The sequence below is a fragment of the Simochromis diagramma genome, unplaced genomic scaffold (genome assembly GCF_900408965.1).
Source record: "Simochromis diagramma unplaced genomic scaffold, fSimDia1.1 OVJJ01000402.1, whole genome shotgun sequence".
NCBI lineage: Eukaryota > Metazoa > Chordata > Actinopteri > Cichliformes > Cichlidae > Simochromis > Simochromis diagramma.
The window spans coordinates 6,575,294-6,600,587 of record NW_024386972.1 but is presented as its reverse complement, the minus strand read 5'-3'; the positions used below and the strand labels follow the sequence as shown (position 1 = coordinate 6,600,587).

Here is a 25,294-nt window from a genome sequence, read left to right as displayed (position 1 = left end):
GTTTGTCTAAGTGGTGGCACTGGGCCTCTATGGCAGATGCAGTTTATATTTAGCTTTAAGTATTTGGTCTATACAGGAACCTCATGCAAGGAGCGCTACAACAACTGCTGACATTTTTCACACGTCTTTGCACAATGTTGTTTTGTCTGGCTTTTTCAATCTGCTAGGAAGTGGTTTTGATTCAGCCTGGTGCTTCTATTACCGCCGACACTGCTATTCAAAACGCTGCTGACGTTAATTCTGTGAACTTCAGTGTCGCTACCTTTCTACTGATACTACACTTATTAAAACTTATCCTTGAGACCTTCATTGACAAAAACAAAACATTCTTTTTTGTCCATTAGTCATTCTTTTCTAAAGGGCTCTATTATGTGATACCAAATAAAACATCTCTGACCCTTAATCCAGAGGATTAATGGTGTAATAAACACTCCACAATATCCCATAACCAAAAGCTTACTCATTTGACTGTCATTTGACAGTTACCAGCTTCAGACACCACCCTTAGAGCTGAATAATTTGCTGCTAAAAAAAACTCATACACTAAAGCTATGGCTGAATGAATCTGATAGGGGGCCCAAGGGCAAAAATGATTAGTACATAGTAATAAGCATTATTCTGCACAAATGACTTTGTGATCATTTTTTCCACCATAAGTCAATGAGAACTATGTCACGAGACCTCCAAATGGGTTAGTCAAGGTTATCTAAATGAGACTCAAATACTTTTCGGATGCTCACATACCCCCCACCCCCCACTGCTTAACACATAGGACTTCATACACTATTGCAATCTTTCTTCCAGCTCTATCTTTATATGTGTACGTTCACTCAGCTCTGACTAAACTAAACTGGGCTCTGATGTGTGTGTGGGGGAGTAACGCAGGATGATATGAGGCTGTTTGCATGTGTGTGTACATTTGTCATCAGCTCCAAGAATACTTCAACAACTGTTTTTAGGGACACCACCTGCTTCAGTTTTCATAATCAGTATAGGTATCCTTTTGTACTTCTTCAAAACCCTAAAGTGTGAGATTCCTTTGTGTGTGTGCGGTGGTAGACGTGGATGGGTTTTGATACGCGAGTGAGGTCAAGTGTGTGATCAAAAGCGAGGAGAGAGCGTGAGAGAGGGAGAGAGAGAGGGGGAGAGCGAGTGGAGAGTATTTTTCAGAGAGTTCGTCAGAATCTGGTAGCCGTCAGGAGCGAAAACCGCCTTTTTTTTTTTTTCCAAGGAGTCCAGAGTTGCTTTTAGTAAAACATGACGCAGGCTTAAGGACGAGTAAAAAGAAGATGCTGCAAAGAGGATACTGAAACACTGAAACTCCTGACTGGTGTGATGGGGACTGTAAGTGAGCTTTGTGCGTCCAGTTTCCAGGCATTTCTCTGCCCTACAGTCCGCCCGGGGCCACCTGCTGCAGGTGAGAGCTTTTTAGGAACCCCGTCTTCTTGGTTTGGATAGAAAATGTGTTGTCGGGTATTTGTGAGCAGATTTCAAGGATTACAAGGTGTTCATGAGTTTGAAAAAAAGTGCTTAAAAATGAAACATTATTGTTGTTATCGCAGCTTTTTGTTGGTTTTATGTTGCTCAGAGCGACGTGGAGTGCAAGACTGGCACAAAGTGCTATCAGTGTTCAGTTGCCTTGGTGATTTTCAGTTAGGCTATCAAGACACAGAGCACTCTGTAGTGTGCGTGTGTGCGTGTGTGTGTGTGTGTGTGACATTTCTGTATACATACATGAGTCAGTGTGTATGTGTTTGTGTGAGATGGTGGGCTTGATTCGAGAACATGACGCACACCCATCACGGTCTTGTCCAGGATCCTCCTCTCCAGTGGGTGCTGCACAGAGTGACATAATCTCTATCGCTGCCCACTGCTCTCCCTCTGTGCAGGTGCTTTCATGTTGTGTCAGGGTGCTCATTCAGAAGCCGTTATAACGCCATGAAAGCAGCACACAGGTTACATCCATTTACCTTGAGCTTTTATGACTTTCCAGCAGCTTCTTATAGCTTCTCTTTCTTTATTTTGTTCCTAAACCCTTTAGTCGATCAGGTAAACTGTAGCCTGCTTTGACATTACGATTTTAGCACCCTCCTCTTGAAATGTTTTCATGTTTTCTAGTTTGCTGTTAAATTAAGAGAGCTGTTCTTCGTTTAAAGTTACTTGATGTGCAGAAAAAGAGGAATGAGACTGATAAAGACAAACATTGTAACAGCACAAATCTATAATATTAACAGAAATTGATGTGATTTTGCTGACAAACTTCACAAACTTGTTGATATTTATGATTTATGAAGTTCAAATGAGAAGTGGACTTTTTTTAAGGCCTGCTTTGTCAGCCCTGATTGAAGACTTACTGGTTCAGTTACCTCAACTTGTGCAGACAGTTTAGTTCAGTGCATCCAAGCTTTTAAATATGCTAGCCCTCTATCTCAGTGTGAAAATCAGCAGCAGCTTCTCTAAAAGTCCTTTTTTCACTCTTGATAACGGACTGACCTCACTGTGAGCTGTTTGTATCATAACCAGAAAAAGTCCCCCTTAAAGCAAACTGTTTTTAATGTTTTCCGAGCTGACCCTTTAAGCTGTTAAACAGCAGCAGCTCTTCCTTACTCCACCCCAACATATCCTGTTTTGACGTGTCCGAACTCTGAATAAAGCACCAATTCAGGCGCACAGCTGCAATCCTTTTCCCTCCTTTCCTCCGTCCTTCACTACACCCTCTCCTCTCCCTTCCTTTTTCACACAGGCAGGCTATCTCTGATATCAAACCCAGCTTCCTCTGGCTTCACACCCTCGTTGTTAAATATGTTTTTCTTTTCCAGCGGGTGGGTACTATTATTATAACATTAAATGTAGAGACAAGTATATCACTTTCTCAAAATCCCCAGCCCAAAAGCCATTAAAGGTGATTTTAGCTCACACATTAATCAGTATAGACATAAAAACATACAAATCTGAAGTTGCAAACATATAATGTTGCTGTAATTTTCAGTTTTTTACTACACAAAATTATCTATCTATCTCTCTGTACATAGTTGGAGTCAGATATGCTGGTCTGCATAATTCAGAAACATCTCATCTGCTGGGATTTTCTAGCATAATAATCTCTAGGATTTGCAGAGAAAAAGAGAAATTATCCCGTGAGCCACAGTTCTCTGGAGAAAAAATGGGCAAATTTTTTGCTGAGGTCTCAGGTTTGGGGGGGGAAACCTTAAACCATTGCTCTGATAGGAGGGCAACGGTATAACTTACTTAACAAGTTGTTACAACCAAGGTATAGACAAGACCATCTCTGAACACACAGCACCGGAAACCTTGAAGCAGATGGGCTACGTCAGTAGAAGATACCACCATTTGCCACTGCTGTCAGCTAATAACAGGAAATTGAGGCTACAATTCACACAGAATCACCACATTTTGACAGCAGAAGATTGCAAAAATGTTGCCAGGTCTGATGAGTAATGATTTCTGCTCAGACATTTGGATGGCAGGGTCAGAATGTCCCTTAAGCAAAATGTAATGATGTGAGAGATATTTTCTTTGCACACTTTGGGCCCCTTAGTACCAACTCACCATCAATGAAACACAACAATCTACCCGAGTACCTTTATGACCACAATGACCAATCTTCTGATGGCTGCTTGCAACGGGATAACGTAACTCATCAAAAAAGCTTAGTTAGGTTTTTTGAACGTGACAATGTGGTCACTGTACTCAAATGACCTCCACATTCACCAGATCTCAGTCGAACAGAGCACATTTAGGATGTTATGGAACTGGAGTCACATGATGGACATAGAACCAACAAATCTGATGCTATCATGTCACTATGGACCAAAGTCTCTGGCCAACATTTCCAGTACTAGCAAGGTGTACCTAATGAAGTTCATAAGTGTGTATATACTATGTATATATGCATATGCATATATATATGCATATATACTATGTATATATGCATATATACTATGCAGTACATACACAAACATATATCCTATTCTATACACTGTATACTATAGTTGAGGCCTCTATAGTTGTATACCTAAATGAAATAAAGAAATTGTCTGCTTGTGAATTTATATTTTCACAGTGTAGTATAGTGTGGTGGTTTATACATTTCCCTGATAACCAGCAGCTCCACGAAGTGATCCCGGGAGGAGACACAGATCCTTTGAGTTTGCGTAAGAAAAGACATCCGGTGTAAAAACTCCCTTGGCGACCCCTTCTGCGTAAGTGAGCACCAGAAAGTAAAGGATATGAAGTATAAAGGATATGAATACAATAACCCATACCTATTTTTATTTTTAATTTCTGAAGACAGACAGACAGATAGACACATAGATAGGTCTTTGATTGGCTGTTGCCGCTTAAGCCACGCCCCCATCATCCTGCCAGACACCGGCTGTCTCTTCGCAGTCAGTTGTCATCAACTGCCAGTCTAACGGTAACTGACTGAAAAACTAGACACACTATAGCCACTCATTTGGGCTTTAAAGTTACTTAAAAAGTGTCACCTTTAGCGTGGTTTCCTGGGGACAGCGCTGACCAACAGTAGGAACATGGTTCTGGAAATGGAAGACGAAGTTGGTAAGTTACCTGACGCGGTTTAGTTAAACAGCGTTAACCTAGAGGCTAACACGGATAGCTAGCGCACTAGCATAACTTTGTGCATAGTTACGGATAGGTAAGCGAGGCAAGCTCGCTCCAGTAGCAGGTACTTTTTTAGTATGTGTTTTGGCATTTAATATCCTGTACTCAGAGCGAAAGCAACAAGTCCTCATGTGTCTGACTTATTAATGCTCTTTGGCAGTCTTTATTAACTGGCACAAGAGATCTATTATTATTAATCTGGGTCGGTGCCAGACCTCCTGGGGGGGCTGTACTTATTGTGCAGCACCAGATGAGTCTATAAATACAATCAATGCAACCATTTATTGGTTCGGAAGTGAATGAACTGCACTCAAAACAGCAAAGAGTTGTCAACAACACAGGAGGCTGTGAACACACACACACACACACACACACGTATAGTTATGAATTTGGATTGTAAGTCAGCGTCTTAGCAGCACCGCTGCTGTTTCCTGTGAAATTGACATACAGGATACATACAGAATCTCATACAGGATGGTGCCCCACCTTATTCTGAAAAATAGATGGCTTAATGTTCATAAGAGCAAGGGAAAGCTATCCAAATGAACTTCCTATAATATGAACTGCATTAAAAGCTTTATTTCACCTTACTTTGGAGCATCATTTTAGTAGTGTGTTTCTTCCACTTTCTGTGCACTGCAGCTGACATTTTATAATGCCCGCACTTTATTTCTCTGTAATTTAAGTATTTCTTCTCCGGGGCACATCGTGTCCCTCATGTTCTTTTCTCATTTTATCGGTTTTAGCCTCATTGACTTAGCCTTAAGGCTGTACAAATGCAACCAGGGAGGATTATATCCTTACTGTTGAGCCAGTTATCCTTGAAATGGACAATTATGGGCTTGTGAACACTGAAACAGACAATTACTGCCTTGTGAGCATTACGAGACGCTGAGAGCTCAAAGTACAGATATTTTTCTTGTCGTAACCAAACTGCTTTGCCTTAGGTCCTGGGTCATGGTACTTTCTGGTTGCAAACACATGTGATGAGCAGAGAAAGAAGAATAAACTGTTGTTTTTGATATTGGCTGTATTTTCCATCCCCAGGAGAAGTGAGTCAGCCTTCTCATTGCTTTACCATATATTTTAGTATGGCTTTGTTTTGGAGACGCACAAGGGTTATTTCCAGCTCTGAACAGGCCTTCGGTTCATGGCTACACGTGGTATTAACTGCATGGAGCCTGAGTTGCATCACTTAACAAAGATCTATGCATTTCCGTGTTAACCATTAAAACACAGTATATTTATAGATTCTGTCATCCTCTTTGCCTCCCACACTTTTTTAGACATTTTTGACAGAGTGAAACAAGAAGTCTTTCTCTCTGGGGTTTATTTCAGGAGGGGTCTTTGTATCGAAGGTACCTTTGTAACATTAGCTAACATCTCCCAACAGATTATGCTGTCCAGGTTCATTTTGCAGTGGTACCTTTTGACATTTTCTCTTATTTTCTTTAAGCAGTGGAGCCGTGGTTAGTTGTGATTAGATTTTGTCTAGTCTTCCTGCTTGTCAAGCTGTCATGAGCCCCACCATCCAGCAACCTTTTCCTTTTTTAAGGAATATTTTAGGGATTTTAATTTGCCTCTGTATGGGAATCACTCATTCATCACTTTTGTGCAAGTTAAAGCAAGAATGTTGCAGCTCAGTCAGCCGATTTAGTGGCAGTGGATGAAAGGAAAACTGCTTGTGTCAAAGACGCTAAATAAACGGCAAATAAACTTAATACAGTCTTTGAAAGAGAGTTTGAATTGCTTGCTTGTTTGTTTTTAACTGGTTAAAACTGCTTCATTGGGCTGGAAGGCAAACAATGTCCTTGCTCATGTGAAGCTGTACCCCCCATCCTTTTTTAAAAATTTCCTCCTGGTCCCCAGTCTCCACGTGGGGGAGTCCGTTCATTGATGGAGTAAATGAGCAAGGGAGGAGTCAAGATGGACAGAAGGAAGGGGAGGGGGAGAGAGATGAGAGTTCAAGGGTTTCCCCCCCTCTTAAACACACATTTGTCCTTATCCTCATTTGCTGCCCTCCCTCCTTTGCTGGAATGAGGTTATAAGGACTACAGAGGTTAGACTGGAGGACCACAGGATTTGGGTTAGGGATTGGAAAGTTTGGTCAAAGCTGGTTTATTTGAAAGAAACACGCTTTTTCTTTTACTGGAAGTGATGATAAACCTAAAGCTGTGTGGACTTCAGAGCTATAAACTGGGCTGAGCTGGTTGTACTGGGACCATTCTTGCTGCCGGTGGCGTCTCTCGGCAGACAGAAGCTTTCTTGGGTATGAGTATTAGAATTATGACGCAAATGTGTAGGTGTTCAGTTATCCTGAATGAGTGCATGTCCTCTTGTGAAACTTTTTGAGAACGGAAACCAGAACAGATGCTAACTGTAGCTTGACTGATGCGGTTTTTTTGTCTCTCTGCTTCAGGAGGATGTGATGTGGTACAGATGGTGGAAGCAGGTTATAGAGCAAACTTTAGGCCTAGGTTTGATGGTTGGATGTGCCAAGCAGCTGGTCCTAGCAGAGACACTAATACATACTCAGTGCCCTTGAGACTATGCAGAGCAGCTGGTTTGCAGAGTGAGATGAGGTGTCTTGGTATTTATGCCAGACTCTCTGTGTGTGTGTGTGTGTGTGTGTGTGTGTGTGTGTGTGTGTGTGTGTGTGTGTGTGTGTGTGTGTCAGTTTGAGAAAAGGACGATATTTTCTTTCACAAGCTGTCATAAATCGTTTGTTTTATTTCCTCTCTTAGCATAGAGGGGAAGTCAGTGTGAATGCCAGTTTCACTGACTCGATACTCACATAGTTTGTTGTTTATGCCCTCAGGTTTATAATAAGAGCTGCTGCAGCCTACTTAAACCTCCTTTTGTGGGTCAGGGGTGTGCGTGACTAGCCAGTTCATCACTGTTTATAAGTCTGACAAATACAAATTATATTAAATCCTTCGGTGCCATTTTTGGATTTTGACAGAATCACAGATGTCTGGAGGTCCCAAGTCTTTTAAATGGTTTGACAAAAACGTACTGTAATTACAAGTTTGCTTAGATTGTCATACTTTTGTTTTCTATGAGAACTTTTGGTGGGAATTTACTTACATTTCATAGTCCAGTCTGGTATTAACTGATAATATAGAAATGATCTGTAAGATTTGTCCTCAGCTAGATTACATCTTGTATAAAGTTGTTAAGCTTTACTCATTAAGATGTTAAGCGAAAAAAATATTTTCCCTTAATTTACCAGTGTCTGTTAGTAATGTGCATCTACCACCTGAAAGAGGCAGTGCACCTACAAGCTGTTTATCAACCGCTAAAAAATAATACAGTGTGCTACTGACTAGCAGGTTTGAGACCAGTAAACTATGTGTGCCACTGTGAAGTTGAACTCTGCAGATTGGCTGCCCCTCACAAATAGAGTCAAAACTGTGTGTCTGATGTTACGTCATGATGTCCTACGCACAGCCTACATGTTGTACCTGTGTGCTGTCACCAGGGGGCAGTGTGAAAAATATGTGGAACAAGTAGTCTCTGGGCTACTTCTGGATTTTGTTGCCTGTTTCGGTCCTGTCGTTTAAAGGACAGAAGTTGTAATAGAGGACCCCTCAGAGTTAAGGGAGCCCAAGCAATTAAAAACAAGGGAAGCTGTTAAGTGCAGCCACTGTCTGTTTCCTTTTTTTTGTTCTTTGATCAGTTTCTTGTACACCTTTGCAGGGAGCTAGCTTCCTTTCCTGTTCAAGCCAACCTTACCACCGATCAGATAATAAGAAAAAAAGCAAGTTTGGTTTTCAAAGCTAACCTTCACACGCCAGTCTTTAAAGTGGTGGGCATCCCAAAAGCCTCTACAAGGCTGTGAAAACGTTTAGACTCCAAGAAGTTGTAAAAACTCCCTGATTAACAATTTGTATTTTAGTTATATTGTACAACATACTAACACGAGCCTAGAGTACCTTATGTGTTAAACATTTGATAAATGTTTCTGCAGAGGTTGACACTCAGTAACATGGTCACAATGGCAAAGTGAAGTGAACAGTTGACTTGAATCTCTCAGCAGGACTTCTCTAATGAGGCCGACAGACAGCAGCAGCACAGCGTGATTTGTCCTCTCTGGCTGCTTGTTATTCAACGTCAATTGTGACCTTTCTTCCACTTTTTCTTAGGTTAGAGCATTTCATACAGTAGTTTTATTGTGAAGCACAGACAAGAGGAAGATTTCACTGTTGACAATGTAGAGGTGAGCTGTGTGCAAATATGTATGTGTGAAACAAGAAATATTCCACATCAGCACAATGGTGCTGTGGTCCCTGAGCCTGAGTCCCAGAGAAAATTTTCATATATTTTCAACCAGGTTTCTTATCTGGGGATTCGTTTGTTCAATCAAAATGGAAGTTTTTGTTTAAACAATGCTCAAAATTAACAGGAAATTGAGATTTCTGTCAAAAAAAGATAACATTATAATCATAGCGAACCTACAAAATCCTGTCCTGAGCCAACCCGATGTGTTGTTTTTACATTTTTTTTTCTTTCCTTTTCTTCCCACTCAAGCTTTCTTAAGAAAAACCACAAGTACGTGTATCAGCAGCTCTTGTCTGTTCCTGTGTTATCGTTGTTCTGCAGATATATTGGGTGTCTGTGGGTACATGAACCTCCCTTCTATCAGCGTACACATTCGTTCATGTACGGTTGGGGTGTTTCTCATAAGGAGGAACACCATTCAACTTTGATAGGTACACTAATATATCAAGTCTAATGTGCCAACTGTTAGTCATCAGATGTTTTCTTTGAGGTTTCTATGTTAGGTCTGACTGTTTTTTTTCTTTTCTTTATAGACCAAAAACAAACATCCTGTTTCAGTAACAAAACCTTCAGCTCATGTTATAAAGTTCATGATAGTACATGAAATCTGATCTGATAGATCTATTGTTTTACTTTATTTTGTCTTCTATTAGTTTCAGTTTTTATTATTATGATATGGATTGTATGTGTCAGATTATAAAATTTAGGAAGTACACATACATCATACAGACTCATCACAGTGTCATAAAGGCTCCTTGGGAAAGGTGTGATCACAGAATTAATCAAACCAGACCAACATTAAAATTATTTCCTCTAGTTGTGTATAGTTGTGCTTTCATAATTACATTATTAATACACACTTGGTTTTTGTTTTGTTTTAGGGTTTTTTTTTCTGTTTTAATTTGCTGTTATACCTGTCAGTGCAGAGTTTTCTCTGAAGTTCACCAAGGCCTTCCTTAAAAGCAAGAATCATCAGTTATTAAGATTAATTATCCAGGAGCTGTGAGTGTTGGTGCAGTTTTTGTAATTTAAATACATGCTGAGATTTAAGTATTGAGCTCATGTGGATAAATCATTCACACTATAGTCTCTTATTATTTTGTAGTAAATAGCAAATAGTATTATTGTTTTTTATTTTTTTGTCTTTACTTGTGTGGATGACCAGAGGAAGAATATGGTTTGGGACAAAGTTACTACCGATGTTATCATGTTGATCTTAATTTCACTTTTTATTCCCTTTTGCTGGTAACAACTATGGTGCTTGGGCTTTTTTGACCTCTGAAAGGGACATGCCAGAAAAAGTTTGTCAACCACTGCAGTAATATAACCTCACCAAGAGAGTGTGTGTGTGCGTGAGTGCGTGCGTGTGTGTATACATGTGAGGACAGAAGATTGGCATGCTACTATACTTATGGGGACAAATTGCCTGTCCCATGAGTCTGAAGGCATTTTTAAGGCTCAAAATGTGGTTTTAGTGTCAAAGTTAAAGTTAGGTTATGGTTAAGTTTTGGGTTAGAGTTAGGCATTCATTTTTGATGGTTAGGGTCAGCAGCTAGGGAAAGCATTATGTCACTGAGATGTCGTCACTAAGATATGAAAATGATTGTGTGTGTTTGTGTGTTTATATAAGACAGAGAGGTTTTCTTTCTTCCTCTAGTTCAGGACTGAATTTTGGGTGGTGGTGGGGTGGTGTGGTGGGTATATGACGGATCAAAGATTGTGTTGCCATAGTGACCCTGAGCAGTGGGAATTTCAGATCTCTGTTCTTCATTTGTGTGTATGGTTTTCTTGTAGTTTTTGTTTAATTTCAGTTTGATTCCAGAGGGGATTTTCACATTTGTATTTCTTCTCTATCTGAGGGAGAGTATTTGGTCTCTTATTTAGTGTTGCGTATACTTCTGTCCTCAGTGCCTGATGACCTGAGTCCAGAGGAGCGTCAGGAGCTGGAGAGCATCCGGCGCAGAAAACAAGAGCTGCTGCAGGACATACAGGTAAGAGTACACTCACATTCTTTGTCCGAGCCAGTTGATGTCCTTCCCAAGCTGAGCTCATCTGGGGTTTAAAGCATGAAAGTCTGAAATATGTCTTGTTTTATAATTATCTAATCTAATTTATTGTGGAACTGGATGCACATAGGTATGTCCACTTGACCAGATGGATGTAAATAAAGTCACTTGTATGTGCATCAGAAACTCAACCACTCTTTGTCCCAATATAATTTCATTTACTAAGCGTCCATCCATAATATTTCAATCATTATTATTAAAGTTGGAAGAGTAATCTTCCAGCAGAACCAGATCCTTTGTTGGCACCTGTTTACCTCCACTGGTTGGGCCAATTCTGGTGCCAAAAAGATGTGATCAAAAGGTTTCAGGAATTGGCCCATGGAACCCCCTCCGCCCCTGAAAAACACTTAAACCAGATTTAAATTTGACTGACCTTTAAAGTCATCTCCTTGTGTTCTGATAGCTAGATAGTTATCTTTCAGCTTGCTTTGTATTTAATCAGAGTCGAGAAACTCTTAACTCTCATGATGAGTAGGGCAGGTGGTGCTGGTGTGACTTTAAAATTCAGTCAAACCTGATAAAATCCCTGCCTGACCTCCTCCGAATCAGCTGCTTTCTTTCTCTAATGACTTTAAAAAGTTGTGCAAAATTCTATCTTCACATAATGAAAACCGACTGAATTACTGACCCTTGAAGTACATAGGGTTGGTTTGAAATTAAGTTCTCTTATTTCTTTCAGCGTTTCAGCATCCCTTAAAGATCTGATCCTTGAGGTCTGCTAAAAAGCAAATCTATTTTGCACCACTTTAAATGTCATGGTCTAAAGTCAAACATTTGTTTTTGTTTGGCACAGTTTCTCCTTGTAGACCTGGTCTACAAGGAGAGTTTGCTCTTGCTTCTATATGATGTTAGTGATCTTAAGTGTGTTGTTCAAACCATCTGTTTGCAAGTGACAGCCAATCGGCAGAAAAATGGTTTAAATGGAGAAGAGCTAAAACTGCTTGTTTTGGACAGAGGATGAACCAAGGACCTGTACCATTTATTTATAAAATGAATGAGGATTATTTTGAACTGTAAACCCTGTCAAGTTACCGCACTAGAATCCAAAGAATAAAAATACTGAGTTGTAAATAATCCAGGTCCACATTAACATGGGGTCTGTAGCAGCATAAAGTAGGTATCATTTATCCAGCCCTTATATTAGCTTTATCAGAAAGGTAGAGAGGCTTTGTCCCCTGAACCCAAACTGGGAGCTGGTTTACTAGAGTAAAAGCTGTGTCCCACATTTACCTGTTGGGAAATCTAGATTTAATGTAATGATAATTTCCTTAATTATGGATATATATGTGTTTTTCCCAACACAGTATTTTGGAAAACTGGTTGTTAAGTTTTAATAGTAATGTGAACCAGTTATCAGTGATGTTACACTGCATTAAGAGTATTTCTTTTAGCTCTCTATTCATTGCTCTGGCAGCTATCACTGAATTAATTAACAGTCTTTTAAAAATCATGATGAAACTTAGTTTGGTAAAGTGTTTGAGTTCCTGCCCCACTAGTCCCTGTACGTCATTTCATAATTATAGGGGAATCACATTCCCATTCTTCTGTGAAAGTACTAGTGGATGTTTACTCTTTTATCCTGTCTCTGTTTTCTGTCTTAATTACTGCCTGGATAAAATGCTTTCTTAACTGAGCAGCAATGAAACAGGATTTTGTTTTTGTCCTTGCTCTGCACCCTGTGGTTGTCTGGAACATTTTATTTTTCAAAACTTTTTTTTTTCCCAGAGCAGAGACACAGGAATTACAAACCCTGCTTTGTGTTGTTTTGTCTTTGTCTTTAATTCTTTTCTCTCTCTGTGTCCTTGAGAAGATTTTTCACCTCCAAGTCTAGACCACTGTGTCTGGGGAGGTGTGTGTGTTTGGAGGGTAGGGTGTATACGGCTATGACCACCAGAGCGTTACTGTATACACTGAAGACAGATGATCGTCTTTGTCTGAGGGGGATGTACCTCTAATATGCATGTGTCCTCTGGCTCTCTCAGCCTGGAGAGACACATTAACCCCCTGCTTTAGTTCCCTCTACAAGCTTAAATAAATTAGCAGGACTGCCTGTGTCAGCTCTTGATGTGGAGAAATTTGTTATGTGAGATAGAGGATAAAGCTGGCCTTGTGACTTTAATGTAAATTCAACCTACTTGAAGGATAAAAGTCAATCAGAAAATTACACAACACACAACAAGGACTCACCGTCCATTTCCATATGTCAGATTGTTTGTTAAAACAGTGTTTTAGTTTTATATGCTTGTTTGCATAAAGTTGGACATGCAAGTGTCATTGCAACTCATTTAGAACTGAAACAAATTAATCTCCAATGAATTTGACTCAGGAGTAACTTGTTGGTTTCAGTTTGTGTCTCTTGTAAGATTATTTAGATTATCGTGCGTTGTTGGGAAAATGACATAAAGATCAGCTTTATTGGCAAATTGTCACTATCGTCGACCACCGACATCAGAATCCATCACCATAACCCTAATGGACTGTATATAAAAGATGGACATAGCCAGTGCAATGTAATGTACTTTATTGGTTTGTGTAGTTCCATTTGGAAGTCTGAGCATTTTGACGATCACCATCTTTTCAAACCAGACATATAGAGTTTTGATTGGACTGAGAAACCATGCCCTGCTTTATTGTCTGTTTACTCATTTATAAAAATTAGCAACATATTTTTTAACGAAGACTTTGAGGGATGAGAGACAAGGACAAAATGCAAACTGTATACACAGTTCTGAAATATCTAAACACGTGGGATGTGAAAAGAAGTCAAGAAATTCCCAGTACATCATGGGATGTCCCCCTAGAGCCTGCGCCTCCAGCAGCCTAACCAAAAGATGGTTCAGGGTCAGCTGAACCAACCCTAACCACTTTGCATATCTCATGTCTTTATCAAAAAGCCAAATCTGAAAACAAACCCAAGCAAGTGTGTCTCTGTTCTTAACCCAAACTGGGACCTGGTTGCTGAGGGCTCAGCCCTCCCATTCTACTTTTGAGAGGGAAGTGATCCGCTGGAAGAATTTGATACTTTAAGGTTTTTGATGAGGCCTGCTCAAGCACACAGAAGAATGAGAAATGTATCTGCTGGTAGTTGCTGAATGATATCAGCAGCAAGAGATGACTCAAACAAAAGTGACATTAGGTACATTTTCTTTTAAACTGAGATTTAATAAGGTAAGCCAAAAAAATATTTTGAGCCTGATCTATATCAGAGAGCTGTCAGTGTGGTGGGCATCCACAACACACACAAAGAAACACTCAAACACACAGCCTCCAGGCAACAGCACTGTGTAAACTGATGGATGGAGTTTATTATCAAGGTCGACTCGTTTAGCGTCTCTCTTCACTAAGCCCCGCCCTGTCTTTCCCTCAGGGCCTGATGGGTAATGAGCCATGAAATATTCCAGTAGTGGAGACAGAGGACACAGTTCTTATTTACCTTAGCTGATGGTGATGTAGCCTTGTTTTCACACCCTCATATGTCTAAGAACCGATTCATCTGCTTCTGTCCATTTTCTGTAATTATCTTAGCCTTTTATTGTTATTATTGTGTCTTTATTTCTTTCTCTTCTCAGGACCCTTGGCAATCAAAAGTCTTTGATCCTGCGTATTCCTGTCTCCCCACCAATGTTGACATTGGGTGTGGAGGTATAGTCTGGTAAATTTGGGTCAGCAGCGGGGAGGGGAGTGGTATGAAGGGGGAAAGAGGGGACAGGAGGGGTTGTAGGCTCTGACCCCGGAACAGGTGTTACAGATCCCAGAGAGGTTTCTTTTAAAGGGTGGCTGTTGCATGTAACCCAGCAGAGAAAAATGATGAGTCTGTCTGCGAGTGTGTGAGTCATATCTGCATTTTAAGGGGTTTTAGTGGGTCATCTCTTTAGTGGGAAGTGCTTGTATGGATGTTGGTCAGTGAGATGTAGGTGGAACAGACCACCATGTGTAATTCATTGTGACAGCAAGATCAAAGCATCTCCAGAGGGCTCCTCTGAAGGGTTAGATATCACACAAATGGCACATGTAGATGTCTGCTGCTGTTTCCCTTCAGCTTCTGTACTCAAAAAAAACAATCAAAATAATGATCCCTTCTCCTTCCCCCTTCTGTTTCATCACTTCTTTCCTTCCTCTTTCTGTCTGCACTCAGAGGCTGAAGGATGAGATAGCAGAGGTGACCAGCGAGATTGAAAACCTGGGCCTGACTGAAGAGAGGTAAAGTATCTCTCAACTACCATTTCTGTGCTTGTGCGTAGGCAGCAGCACTCTCCTCAGCCTTTGTTTTGGAGGATTTCTAGTCAGAGAAAAGACCAAAAAAATCTGTCCAACCATTAGAGCACTGCCTTATGGGATTATTGATTAATCCATCAGATAATTAGCAGAATATAAGCTCAATTAAGGTTGCCAGTGGGACATGAAAAGTCTTCAGACTGCTTATTTTGGCATTCAAGGCAGATATTCACTAAGGATATGAATCACAAACTGGTTTCAGTCAACTGTTGTCAAAATAGTTTGACATGTTTATTGAGAGCTGCATATTGCATAACAATAACATAAAGAGGATTTGCCTGGACCACTAGAAACTTAGAAGATAAAGAAATCATGGTGGAAGAACATCCCGAAGTTTGGCTTTATTTCACAAAGAAACATGACAACACTGGCAGTTATGTTTGGAAAATGTCTTTCTTTTCTATATTTATCATATAATTCCCCTCTCATCCTTTATCCTTCAAGCTTGTCAGGTCCTCTACCAGAGGTCTGGGAGCTTGAGGCTCCTGCGCAGTATCTTAGCTGTTCCTAGGACTGCACTCTTCTGGACAGAGATCTTGGATATTGTTCCCGGGATCTGCCGGAGCCACTCGCCTAGCTTGGGAGCCACTGCACCTAGTGCTCCGAGTACTACTGGGACCACTGTTACCTTCACCCTATACATCTTCACCAGCTCTTCTTTGAGCCCTGGATACTTCTCCAGCTTCTCGTGTTCCTTCTTCCTGATGTTGCTGTCATTCAGTATCACTACATCTATCACTATGGCCGTCTTCTTCTGTTTGTCTACCACCACTATGCCTAGTTGGTTAGCCACCACCATTTTGTCCGTCTGTATCTGGAAGTCCCACAGGATCTATGCCAGCTACTTGGTTATGGTGTTCCATGTATGCCCTGCCTGCTAGCATCTTCCACCCTGCTGTTATGTGCTGCATTGTCTCAGGGGCGTCTTTACACAGCCTGCACCTGGGGTCTTGTCTGGTGTGATAGACCCCAGCCTTTATGGATCTTGTGCTCAGAGCTTGTTCCTGTACTGCCATGATTAGTGCCGCAGGGTCATGGGCAGGGCATCACCTGATCTTACCGTTGAGCTGACTCCTCAGGACCTTCTGCAAGTAGTTGCAGCTTTCCTAGCAGCCTCTTAGTAGTTCCCATTTGCCTGGGATCCCCAGGTACTTGTAGCTGTCCTCGATGTCTGCAATGTTCATTTTGTTCTTTTCTACTGCCAGACGCAGACCACAAGGCTGTGAGTTTTTGCTTGGCAGTTTCCAAGAGCAAGGCTTAGGCACCTCCCTTGATCTTGTATCTGAGAGTACTTCATGTATTCTCATGGAGGATCTGGGTTTTAAGCTTCACCATGATCCTGTCTTTCAGGTCAGTTCCTGTCACACTCAGTTTCTATCACACTTGGTGCCAATCTCATATGGAGATGATGATATCTCCCCCCTGACCTGTCGTCCTGGCTCCCCCTTGCTGTAGCATGTATGTTGTACCTCGTCAGTCTCTAGCTATGAGAGCAGTCCCTTCTTCCGAATGTTGGAACTCTGAACTACTAGATGTTTCGGCATCAATATCGAAGATATTCGATATCGAAGATCCCATAGGTCCCTAACATGGGGAGTCTAGCCTACGACCGTTACTGAATACAGACGCCCCCAGGCGGGAAGTGAACTTGCATATATGCTGAAATAACTTTCTGCACAACATGGGCAGCATGACTGTTACTGAGGTTGTTTTTAGAACATCGGTGCTACGCAGGCAGGTCTAACAGACATTTCCTTTGACTAAGAAAACAAAAAAAAAAATCCATCCAATATTTTCCATTCTAGGTGATAAAAGCCAGGCTGTTGTAACAGAGAGCTGGGCTGGCATTGAAAATTTAAATTCACTGGTGATGAATAAATATGATTTACACACTAATGGTTTATGTTTTTTAAAATGTTATTTTAGGAAAAACATGCAAAGGAATAGACAGATGGCCATGGGCCGAAAAAAGTTCAACATGGATCCTGCGAAGGTAAATACATTTATGCAGCAGTGCTTTCTTCTTTCATGTGAGTTCAGCTACTGATTATCAGTCTGTTTTAGTTTAGTTTAGGAAAAGTGTCCTCTTTCAGCTGACAAGGATATAAAATACACAAACCTTGTTTTTTGCATTTGCATCATGTATTAAAATGTAACTCCAGCCTTTTCCTGAAACACCATTAGTGTGATTGGTCTTTAAATTTGACACCCTGACTCTGTTTTGTTTATTTGTTTGTTTGTTTTTATTAAAGCCATGTACTCTGTGTACTTTTTTTACTCCTGGTTGTTCGCACCCACAGTTTGACGCTACCCATGAACAACCAGGTGATACTGTAACAGGTGTTTTTCTAAAAGGAGATATTTTATGGATTATTGGTCTTGAATGGGTAGAAAGAAGAAAAAAACAACCGAAACTCCCCCATACAAAATTACTAAAATGAACTACAAACTTCTCTGAACTGCTTGTTTTCATTCAGTGTGTGATGTTCGTCCTGGGGTGTGTGTTTTGATTTTCTTCCTCAGGGCATTCGCTTCTTGATCGACTGTTCGCTGCTGAAAAACACCAGTGAAGACATTGCCCAGTTTCTGTATAAGGGGGAGGGGCTTAACAAAACCGCCATCGGTGACTATCTGGGCGAGAGGTAAGCAGTATTAATGATGTCCTTTCCAGTAGACAGTTTTGACATGTGCTATCAAAAAAAAGGACAGTCTTGAGCCTACATGGACAATAGCAGGAGTTCAGACCATCTCACATTTTATTCTTCATTCCTCTTTAAAAAGTTTATTCCTTATAAGTAATAAAAGGCCAGTTTAAAAAAAAAAAAAAAAACAGATTATTATTATTATTATTATTATTATTACCACATCTTCTGTGTGTTACAGGAGAAATTGTGCTGTATACTGGATATAGCTTTTGGTGCATAAGCAGTTCAACAAGAGCATCCTTTAATTTGATTCTCTTGAGTTGAACAGAGCTGACACAGTTTCTCTTCTGTTTACTCCTGTGTGCGTGCACACGTGGGTGTGTGTTTGTGTGTGGGATTTCGTGTGTCGTGCAGAGATGAATTCAACATCAAGGTCCTGCACGCCTTCCTGGAGCTTCACGAGTTCACAGACTTGAACCTGGTTCAGGCTCTCAGGCAGTTTCTGTGGAGCTTTAGGCTGCCCGGCGAGGCCCAGAAAATCGACCGCATGATGGAGGCGTTTGCTCGGCGATACTGTCACTGCAACCCCGGAGTGTTTCAGAGCATCGGTACGTGAGGAAAAAACGGTTTATGGTCACAGTTTTTACATATTACAGAGTGAAAATAAAGAAGTTGTTCAATAATAAAACCATTTTTCTTCCATCTTTTTTTCATTTTTACAGCATTTATTCCATTCACACACTGCATGTAGGGATCTACAATTTGCCACTGAGCAGGAAAACACACCAGTAATGATTTATATTTAGTTTAATGCACATTTCCGTTTTTCGTTTAAATCAAGTCACCTTTATTTATTCAGCACATTTTAAACGACCGAGTTGATCCAAATGTATTATCTAATACTCACGGAAACATAACTAAAATACGAAGCAAAGCAAAAGTTACAATAATTTTAATGTCATCGTTTTAGGCCAGGACCTGCATATTAAACTAACTTTAATATAAAGATTTACCTGTTTGTTTGTTTTTTGTTGTGTTGTTAACTTATGTTCGCTTCTCTTTAGCTCAGGAACTTCTAGAGTTCTTGCTTTCTTACTCTTAGTGAGCACTCAGCCACATTCACCTACTCATCACACAGTTTTTACACATCACACACAAAGTCTCATACTGATGCACTGGGGGAAATTTGTAGTTCACCATCGTGTTCAAAGATATTTTGACTTGCAGACACGAGGATCTTCCCTTCTGCTTCCTGACATGGGTAATATGAGGAATGTGCAAATAGGTGACGGTTGTGCTGCTTACTGGACAGAGCACACAGGTTTTTGGAAAAGTATAGCATGCGGTTTGTACGTAAGGTGTTATTTGATAATTAGCACACTGTGTTCTATGTCTGCACTGGATGGACCTGATAGTGAACAAATCCATACAACCAACAATGACTGTAGTTGTCTGGGAATGTAATTTCTTTTAACTAACACTCTACACAAAGGTATAGCAGCACCTCAGTGGTTTTCAGTTAATCGTTTAAACTCACTGTGGTCTTTCTAACAGCCTGACTCGGAAAACATACAAACACACACTGTGTCTGTTTGCAGATACCTGTTACGTGTTGTCGTTCGCCGTGATCATGTTGAACACCAGTCTACACAACCCCAACGTGAAGGACAAACCCTCTGTTCAGAAATTCACAGCAATGAACAGAGGAATCAATGATGGAGGAGACCTACCGGAGGACCTGCTCAGGGTGAGTGAAGTTCAGGAAGTCCACAGCGCCTTGTGTGATATACTCACCATGTGTTCAGGCCCTGTGAATTCAGACAGAACAGCACATCTGATGGTCCATGTGTGTGGAAATATGAATGCCCTGTGGAGTTTCTGGTGGACATTTAAACAACTTGGAAAGCACCGGCTGTCCGATGACTGTAGCTGTGATTGTTATGATTATAACCGTGACACATGATATGATAATAGGTACTTGCAGCTGTTGTTTGTGACCTTGTGGTTTTGCAAGCCAAGCGTCATATTGAAGTTACATTCCTGATCAGTGTAACATTAGCACCTTACGTTCAACCACAAATGGAGCCAAAAGTCTGAGCAGAAACCACAAACGAAGAATGAGCTAGAGATGCTTCATTTTTCTGTTCTGTGGTAGAGACGAGAAGAAGGTTTCTCAAAAATGTCAGTGTATTCAAACTGAACGGTCCAGACAGCACGTAAAAGTCCCTCATTACAACACATTCCAACAAATAATGCAGAAAAGCTAAATTCCAATTATTTTTAAAACATCTCAGGCTGTTAATCATAAATGGGTGTCTCAATGACTAAAAATTATTTACCAAGAAACTGATTTTTTTAAAGGAGTAAAGTGGGGGTTCAGCTTGTGGTTTCAGCTTTTTGAAATTCCTGGCAAAGTGAACATGTCTAAAATGTATAAATGATACACTTTGAAAATGTTCCTGTGTTTGAGTTTTTTTAATAAGTTATTATGCAACAGTTTCACCCGTGTAAACACCATTTCTATTTATTTCATAGCTGGCTGAAGTAGCCAACACATTATTCTGTTGTATTCTGAGTGTATTTGTTGTTTTTACTTAAGTTTATTTTGATAAATCATAACCCCAGAGTTGAAATTTGCTGATAAATGTTTGTGTTGTAAATAAGTAGAAGTTAAGATAAAGGTTAAGGATAAATAGTAGCTACCCGCATTATCTAAATGATGTCACCATCTATGCAGAACCTGTACGACAGCATCAAGAACGAACCTTTTAAGATCCCAGAGGATGATGGGAATGACCTCACACACACCTTCTTCAACCCCGACAGAGAAGGGTGGCTGCTCAAACTCGGTATGTTCAGTTTCTACAAACAGGTCGTCCCTCTAGTGGACCAGATATGTAACAGCGGCTTTAACGAGACGACGAGAGATCTTTTTATTGAAACATTAATCAAAGTTGAGTGAAATGTTTTACTCTCCTGTTGACGCTCTTCTTGTCTGTTTGTGTTTCATGGTTTTGACTTCAGGAGGTATGTATCCTCACACTCGCCAGCTTTAATGCACCGCTTTGCTTTCTGAGCTGCCCCTGCCCACCACCCCGTCATTTCTGTCCTGCCACTGGCTGTGTGCATTCACCTACCCATCACAGTTTTACTGTGATAATTAGTTTTTACATCCGGTTCACCTGCTGCTTTTCGCTATCATGTCCTGATGTGAAGGTATTAGCGCTTCACATCTGCCTCTAACTGCTCCTTGAACTGCCCACTGACTCACGTTTTAACCTCAGCTGTTGCAGTCAGTAGGCTTTACTTAACCTGCTGAATTGTGTCATCAGTGTGCTTCAGAGTGTCGCCGTCAACATCAGCATTCAGTTTACTGATGTCATAACTCACCTGTAATCCATCCTCAGGTGGAAGAGTGAAGACCTGGAAGCGGCGCTGGTTTATTCTCACTGATAACTGTCTCTACTACTTTGAATACACCACTGTGAGTACTTCTTGTTTCACTGTGAAAATAAATGATTACTGGATGTAACTGTGGACAGCCTGAACTATTTTTTTTTTTTTCTTTCTGCTGTTTAAAAGGACAAAGAACCCAGAGGGATTATTCCACTGGAAAATCTAAGCATCAGAGAAGTCGAGGACTCAAAGAAGCCGGTAAACCGCTGCTCTCTTTGTTTTTGTCCTGTGATTGAAGAGATCAAAGTCTCAGAGATCAGAAAAAGATGGCAAAAACAGGAGGGGACACAAATCTCTTTGGGTTTGCGTCAGGAACAGCATCCCACATAAATCTGCCAAATCAAACATGCAGAGCTAACCGCTGTGGCGACCCTCTGTTAATAAGGGAGCTGCTGAAAGCAGCTTACAAAGGATTTCAAAAAGCAAAGCAAAAATAAACCGTGTAACCATGTCTCCAAAGTAATGATGACTTTGATTTTCTTGTGATACTAGTCCTTATTTTGCATGTTTTCCTTAGTTACTCCCATGATTATTATGGACGCATAATTAAAAACTAAAGGTTATAATCTTCAGCATGGACAGCCAAGTTTGTGAATGTGACAACTTGAGAACGAGGCAACATAGGATTTTGAAATTCATACCGTGCATCTAATAAAGAGTTAGGACGAGCTTCAATCTGAGTGACCTCGACCTCAAGGTCAGAGGCCAAGTTCTATAAAAATCTTGTGAACACAGTAAATCAAGAACGATGTCACGTAGGAGTTTCAAAATGGTAACATACGTGCATCTGCTCACAAGCTGTGGGGTCGCTCTTGTGGTCGTCAAGTATTTTTAATTTTGGAGGAAGCCTAAAGTCGTACCTGGAGGAGCCAGAGATTTAGCCACTTTTTCCACTGGCTTCAAATATTTGATGACTTTATCCAAAAATAGGGTTTTTAAAAAAAGTACATATACTACACAGGTGCAAGCCTGAAAAAGCATTAAAAAAAAACCACAACGTACCCAACGATAACTCCAGCAAATGAACAATGAACACGTGACCGTCCACCTAGAATCAGTGCACCCTCAACCTGCTGATGGATCAACAGTTTATATAAAGTTTATATAAAGTTTTTATTACAGCGTTGAACACGTTCAGTACGGAGCGAAAACAACCGATCACACATGTAACTTGTTTACTCGCCTTCCTGCCTCAACCATGATCTCTCTCAGAACTGCTTCGAGCTGTTCATCCCCAACCACAAAGATCAGGTGATCAAGGCCTGCAAGACGGAGGCAGACGGCCGCGTCGTCGAGGGAAACCACACTTTCTACAGAATCTCCGCCCCAACTGCGGAGGAGAAGGACGAATGGATCAAAAGCATCAAGTGAGTTTCAGTTTTGTTTTCTCTCCCTGCAGAGGGTCAAACTAATGATGACGATGAAGAAAAAGTGGAACTGCTGTCCTTCTCTCTGCAGGGCTGCCATCAGCAAAGACCCGTTCTATGAGATGTTAGCTGCTCGGAAGAAGAAGGTCTCCTCCCTGAAGGGGCTGTAGAGCTGCCGAGGATAAAACAACCGCAGGCCTGTTTCAGGTGGACCTGACATTCCCGCTGCAGACCTGAACCTGGCGGAGGATTCACCTCTTAAAGCGGCTTGTCTTTTGTCCCCTTTTCAACAGACACACCTTCAGAACCAGCGCCCCCTTCTTTACAGGTCTGACCTCCTGCCGACACTTTATTTCCCATCTGCAGCTAATGTTATTCAGACAGAGACCGCTCTTTTGTTTGCTGAAACGTCACCTTTTTAGAGTCCTGCTGCTGCAGTACTGTAACGATGCTGCGGTGCCCTCCGGTTAGCTCTCCCGCTCATCTTGAAACCTGCTGTAAGGACTGTTGACAAGCATTTGAATGACCTCTGAGCCTTTTCGCACAATCAGTGTTTGGTCTGCTTGAGTACAGCAAGTCCCTACAGCTGCTGAAAACAGAGAGAGCGCGGGAAATGTTGTCAGTTCACGTCTCCAGAGGAGTGAACTACGAAGCGAGGGTAATGAGTTAGCGAGGTAGCGAGCCTGAAGTTGTTTTGTTGTTGTTGTTCAGAGTTTTGGTTTAAAATCAACAGCAAAAAGCAGCCCAGTGACAAACTAACAACACATAAGGCAGTACAGGAAAACCGCAAGAAGTTATCACTTCTGTCCTGTGGTGTGGTTCACCATCAAGCTGGAAATGGACTGTCACCAGATTGCTCCTAAATCATTGTAAGGAGTTGTTTTGATTTTTTTTTTAGTATTAGTATATTTTTTTAGTATTTAGTATTGTTAATACAGTACCTATTGACCCTTGGTAAGTATATTAAAATTATGCCAATAAAAATAACAGAAATAGAAAACGTGATTGTTCTTCACCATCATATAAAAAAAATACACATCGCCATTCTAATTACACTCACAGTCACATCTACAGGCACCTGTTAACCTAACGTGCACACCTGGAGAAAACCCAAGACATTCATGCTGCAGGACAGCAGTCCTGACCCTCATAAAATAAGAATTCATATGTTGAAGTGGCAAAGGAAATAAACAGTAATACTATTAATAGAAATAAGTAAAGTTAATCACAGCTGTAGCAGACTGGAGTTTGGGTTGTGTTGAAATGTGTCTGCTTCATAGTGCACTCCTCTGGACGGAAAAGTTTGAGATAAAATAAACGATTCCTCGTGAAAGCTGCACAGCAGCAGAATCTGAGATTCTGACTTTTCTGAAGCTGACGAAGATTCAGCTCAGGACTCAGTCGAGACTCTGAGCAGCGTTTAGTTTGTTGCTTTACATTTCCCCCCCCTGCCCCGTTTTGTTACTACTGTTGATCTTCTGTCCATGAAAAGGAAGGTAAAACAGAAATAGTCAAATATTTATTTATCCACATTTCTTGTAATTTATTGTTTTTGTCTCAATAAAAGTTTGCAAAGAATCTTCTGCTCCTGTTTGACTTCATTATTTTACTGAAGTTGTTTTCTTGTTCATTTGTAATGAATAAGTTTGATTTAAAATGAAGTGAGACTGGTTCCGATTAGTTTTCTCCAAGCACCTTCTGAGGTTGTTCGACTGCATTTCTTCTGTAGTGTAAACACTAACGTGTCCTGATGCAACCTAGACAGTCATTAATGCAGGACATGGTGGCCTCTGCAGTCACCTGTAACCTCATCCTGCCAAACAGCTGCAATAAACTAAACACAGCCGGCCTTTTATCTTGTATAACCTTTTTTTTTTTTTTTAAATGAACTTTTGTATGGGTTTAATTCCAGTGTTCCCTGTCCCACTTGACCTCAATCTAAAGCATGCCGCCAGCTACCGAACACAGGTTTCAATACTCTGTTCTCATTCATTTAAGCACTTATCTCACCTTTATCTAATGTAACTCATGAAGCAGCCAGTCATTCTAGCAGAGCTGTCAGTAAACTACGTTATCTTCTGTAAAAAGTTTCCCCACATCCTGCTAATGTTGATGTGACCTGATTACTCTGGAAAACCACAGCGCATATCAAGGAGATGAAAGCACGAGCACTGAAGCAGACCTGGGAAATTCCCCTTCCAGCGAAAGGTACGGCTGAAGTAGTACGTGTTAGAGCTGTGACAGAAGGCAGACTAATCAGACATCGGCTTATGTGTCGCACTCCGCAAAATATTAGTACGAGTCGATCTCGCTGTGTTCTTCTCAACTGGAAAGAGTGGCTCACGCAGTGTTCACTTGTGACGATTAGTCAACATTTGAATCATACTTGATGGCCGATTTGTGATCAAACACCCACATAATTCCAAAATTCATGATAGGTTTTTTTCAGGGCTCCAAGTGGTTACAAACAAATTTTTATGACAGCTGTCAGAGCTTTACAGTCCACTGTGCAAGCTGTCGTCACAAAGCAAAACAAAGGGACATCATAAAAAGGAAGGAA

At 40.8% G+C, this 25,294-nt stretch overlaps 1 protein-coding gene across 3 annotated transcripts; it reads left to right on the top strand.

Moving 5' to 3' along the window:
- The first annotated feature begins 1,222 nt into the window (after positions 1 to 1,222).
- cyth1b (cytohesin 1b) lies at positions 1,223 to 24,312 on the top strand. Of its 3 annotated transcripts, none has more exons than XM_040039404.1 (12): positions 1,223 to 1,417; positions 10,834 to 10,916; positions 15,127 to 15,191; positions 17,193 to 17,259; positions 17,790 to 17,908; positions 18,326 to 18,519; positions 19,510 to 19,658; positions 20,649 to 20,760; positions 21,319 to 21,395; positions 21,494 to 21,565; positions 22,580 to 22,734; positions 22,826 to 24,312. In XM_040039404.1, exons 1-12 carry the CDS (start codon positions 1,336 to 1,338, stop codon positions 22,902 to 22,904), a joined length of 1,254 nt encoding a protein of 417 aa, XP_039895338.1. In that variant the 5' UTR covers positions 1,223 to 1,335; the 3' UTR covers positions 22,905 to 24,312. The 3 variants fall into 3 exon arrangements, with proteins under 3 accessions (XP_039895338.1, XP_039895339.1, XP_039895340.1); XM_040039405.1 differs by lacking the exon at positions 1,223 to 1,417 and adding an exon at positions 4,391 to 4,581; XM_040039406.1 differs by lacking the exon at positions 1,223 to 1,417 and adding an exon at positions 4,598 to 6,913 and having other exon boundaries at positions 20,649 to 20,761; positions 21,317 to 21,395.
- Positions 24,313 to 25,294: the final 982 nt, after the last annotated feature.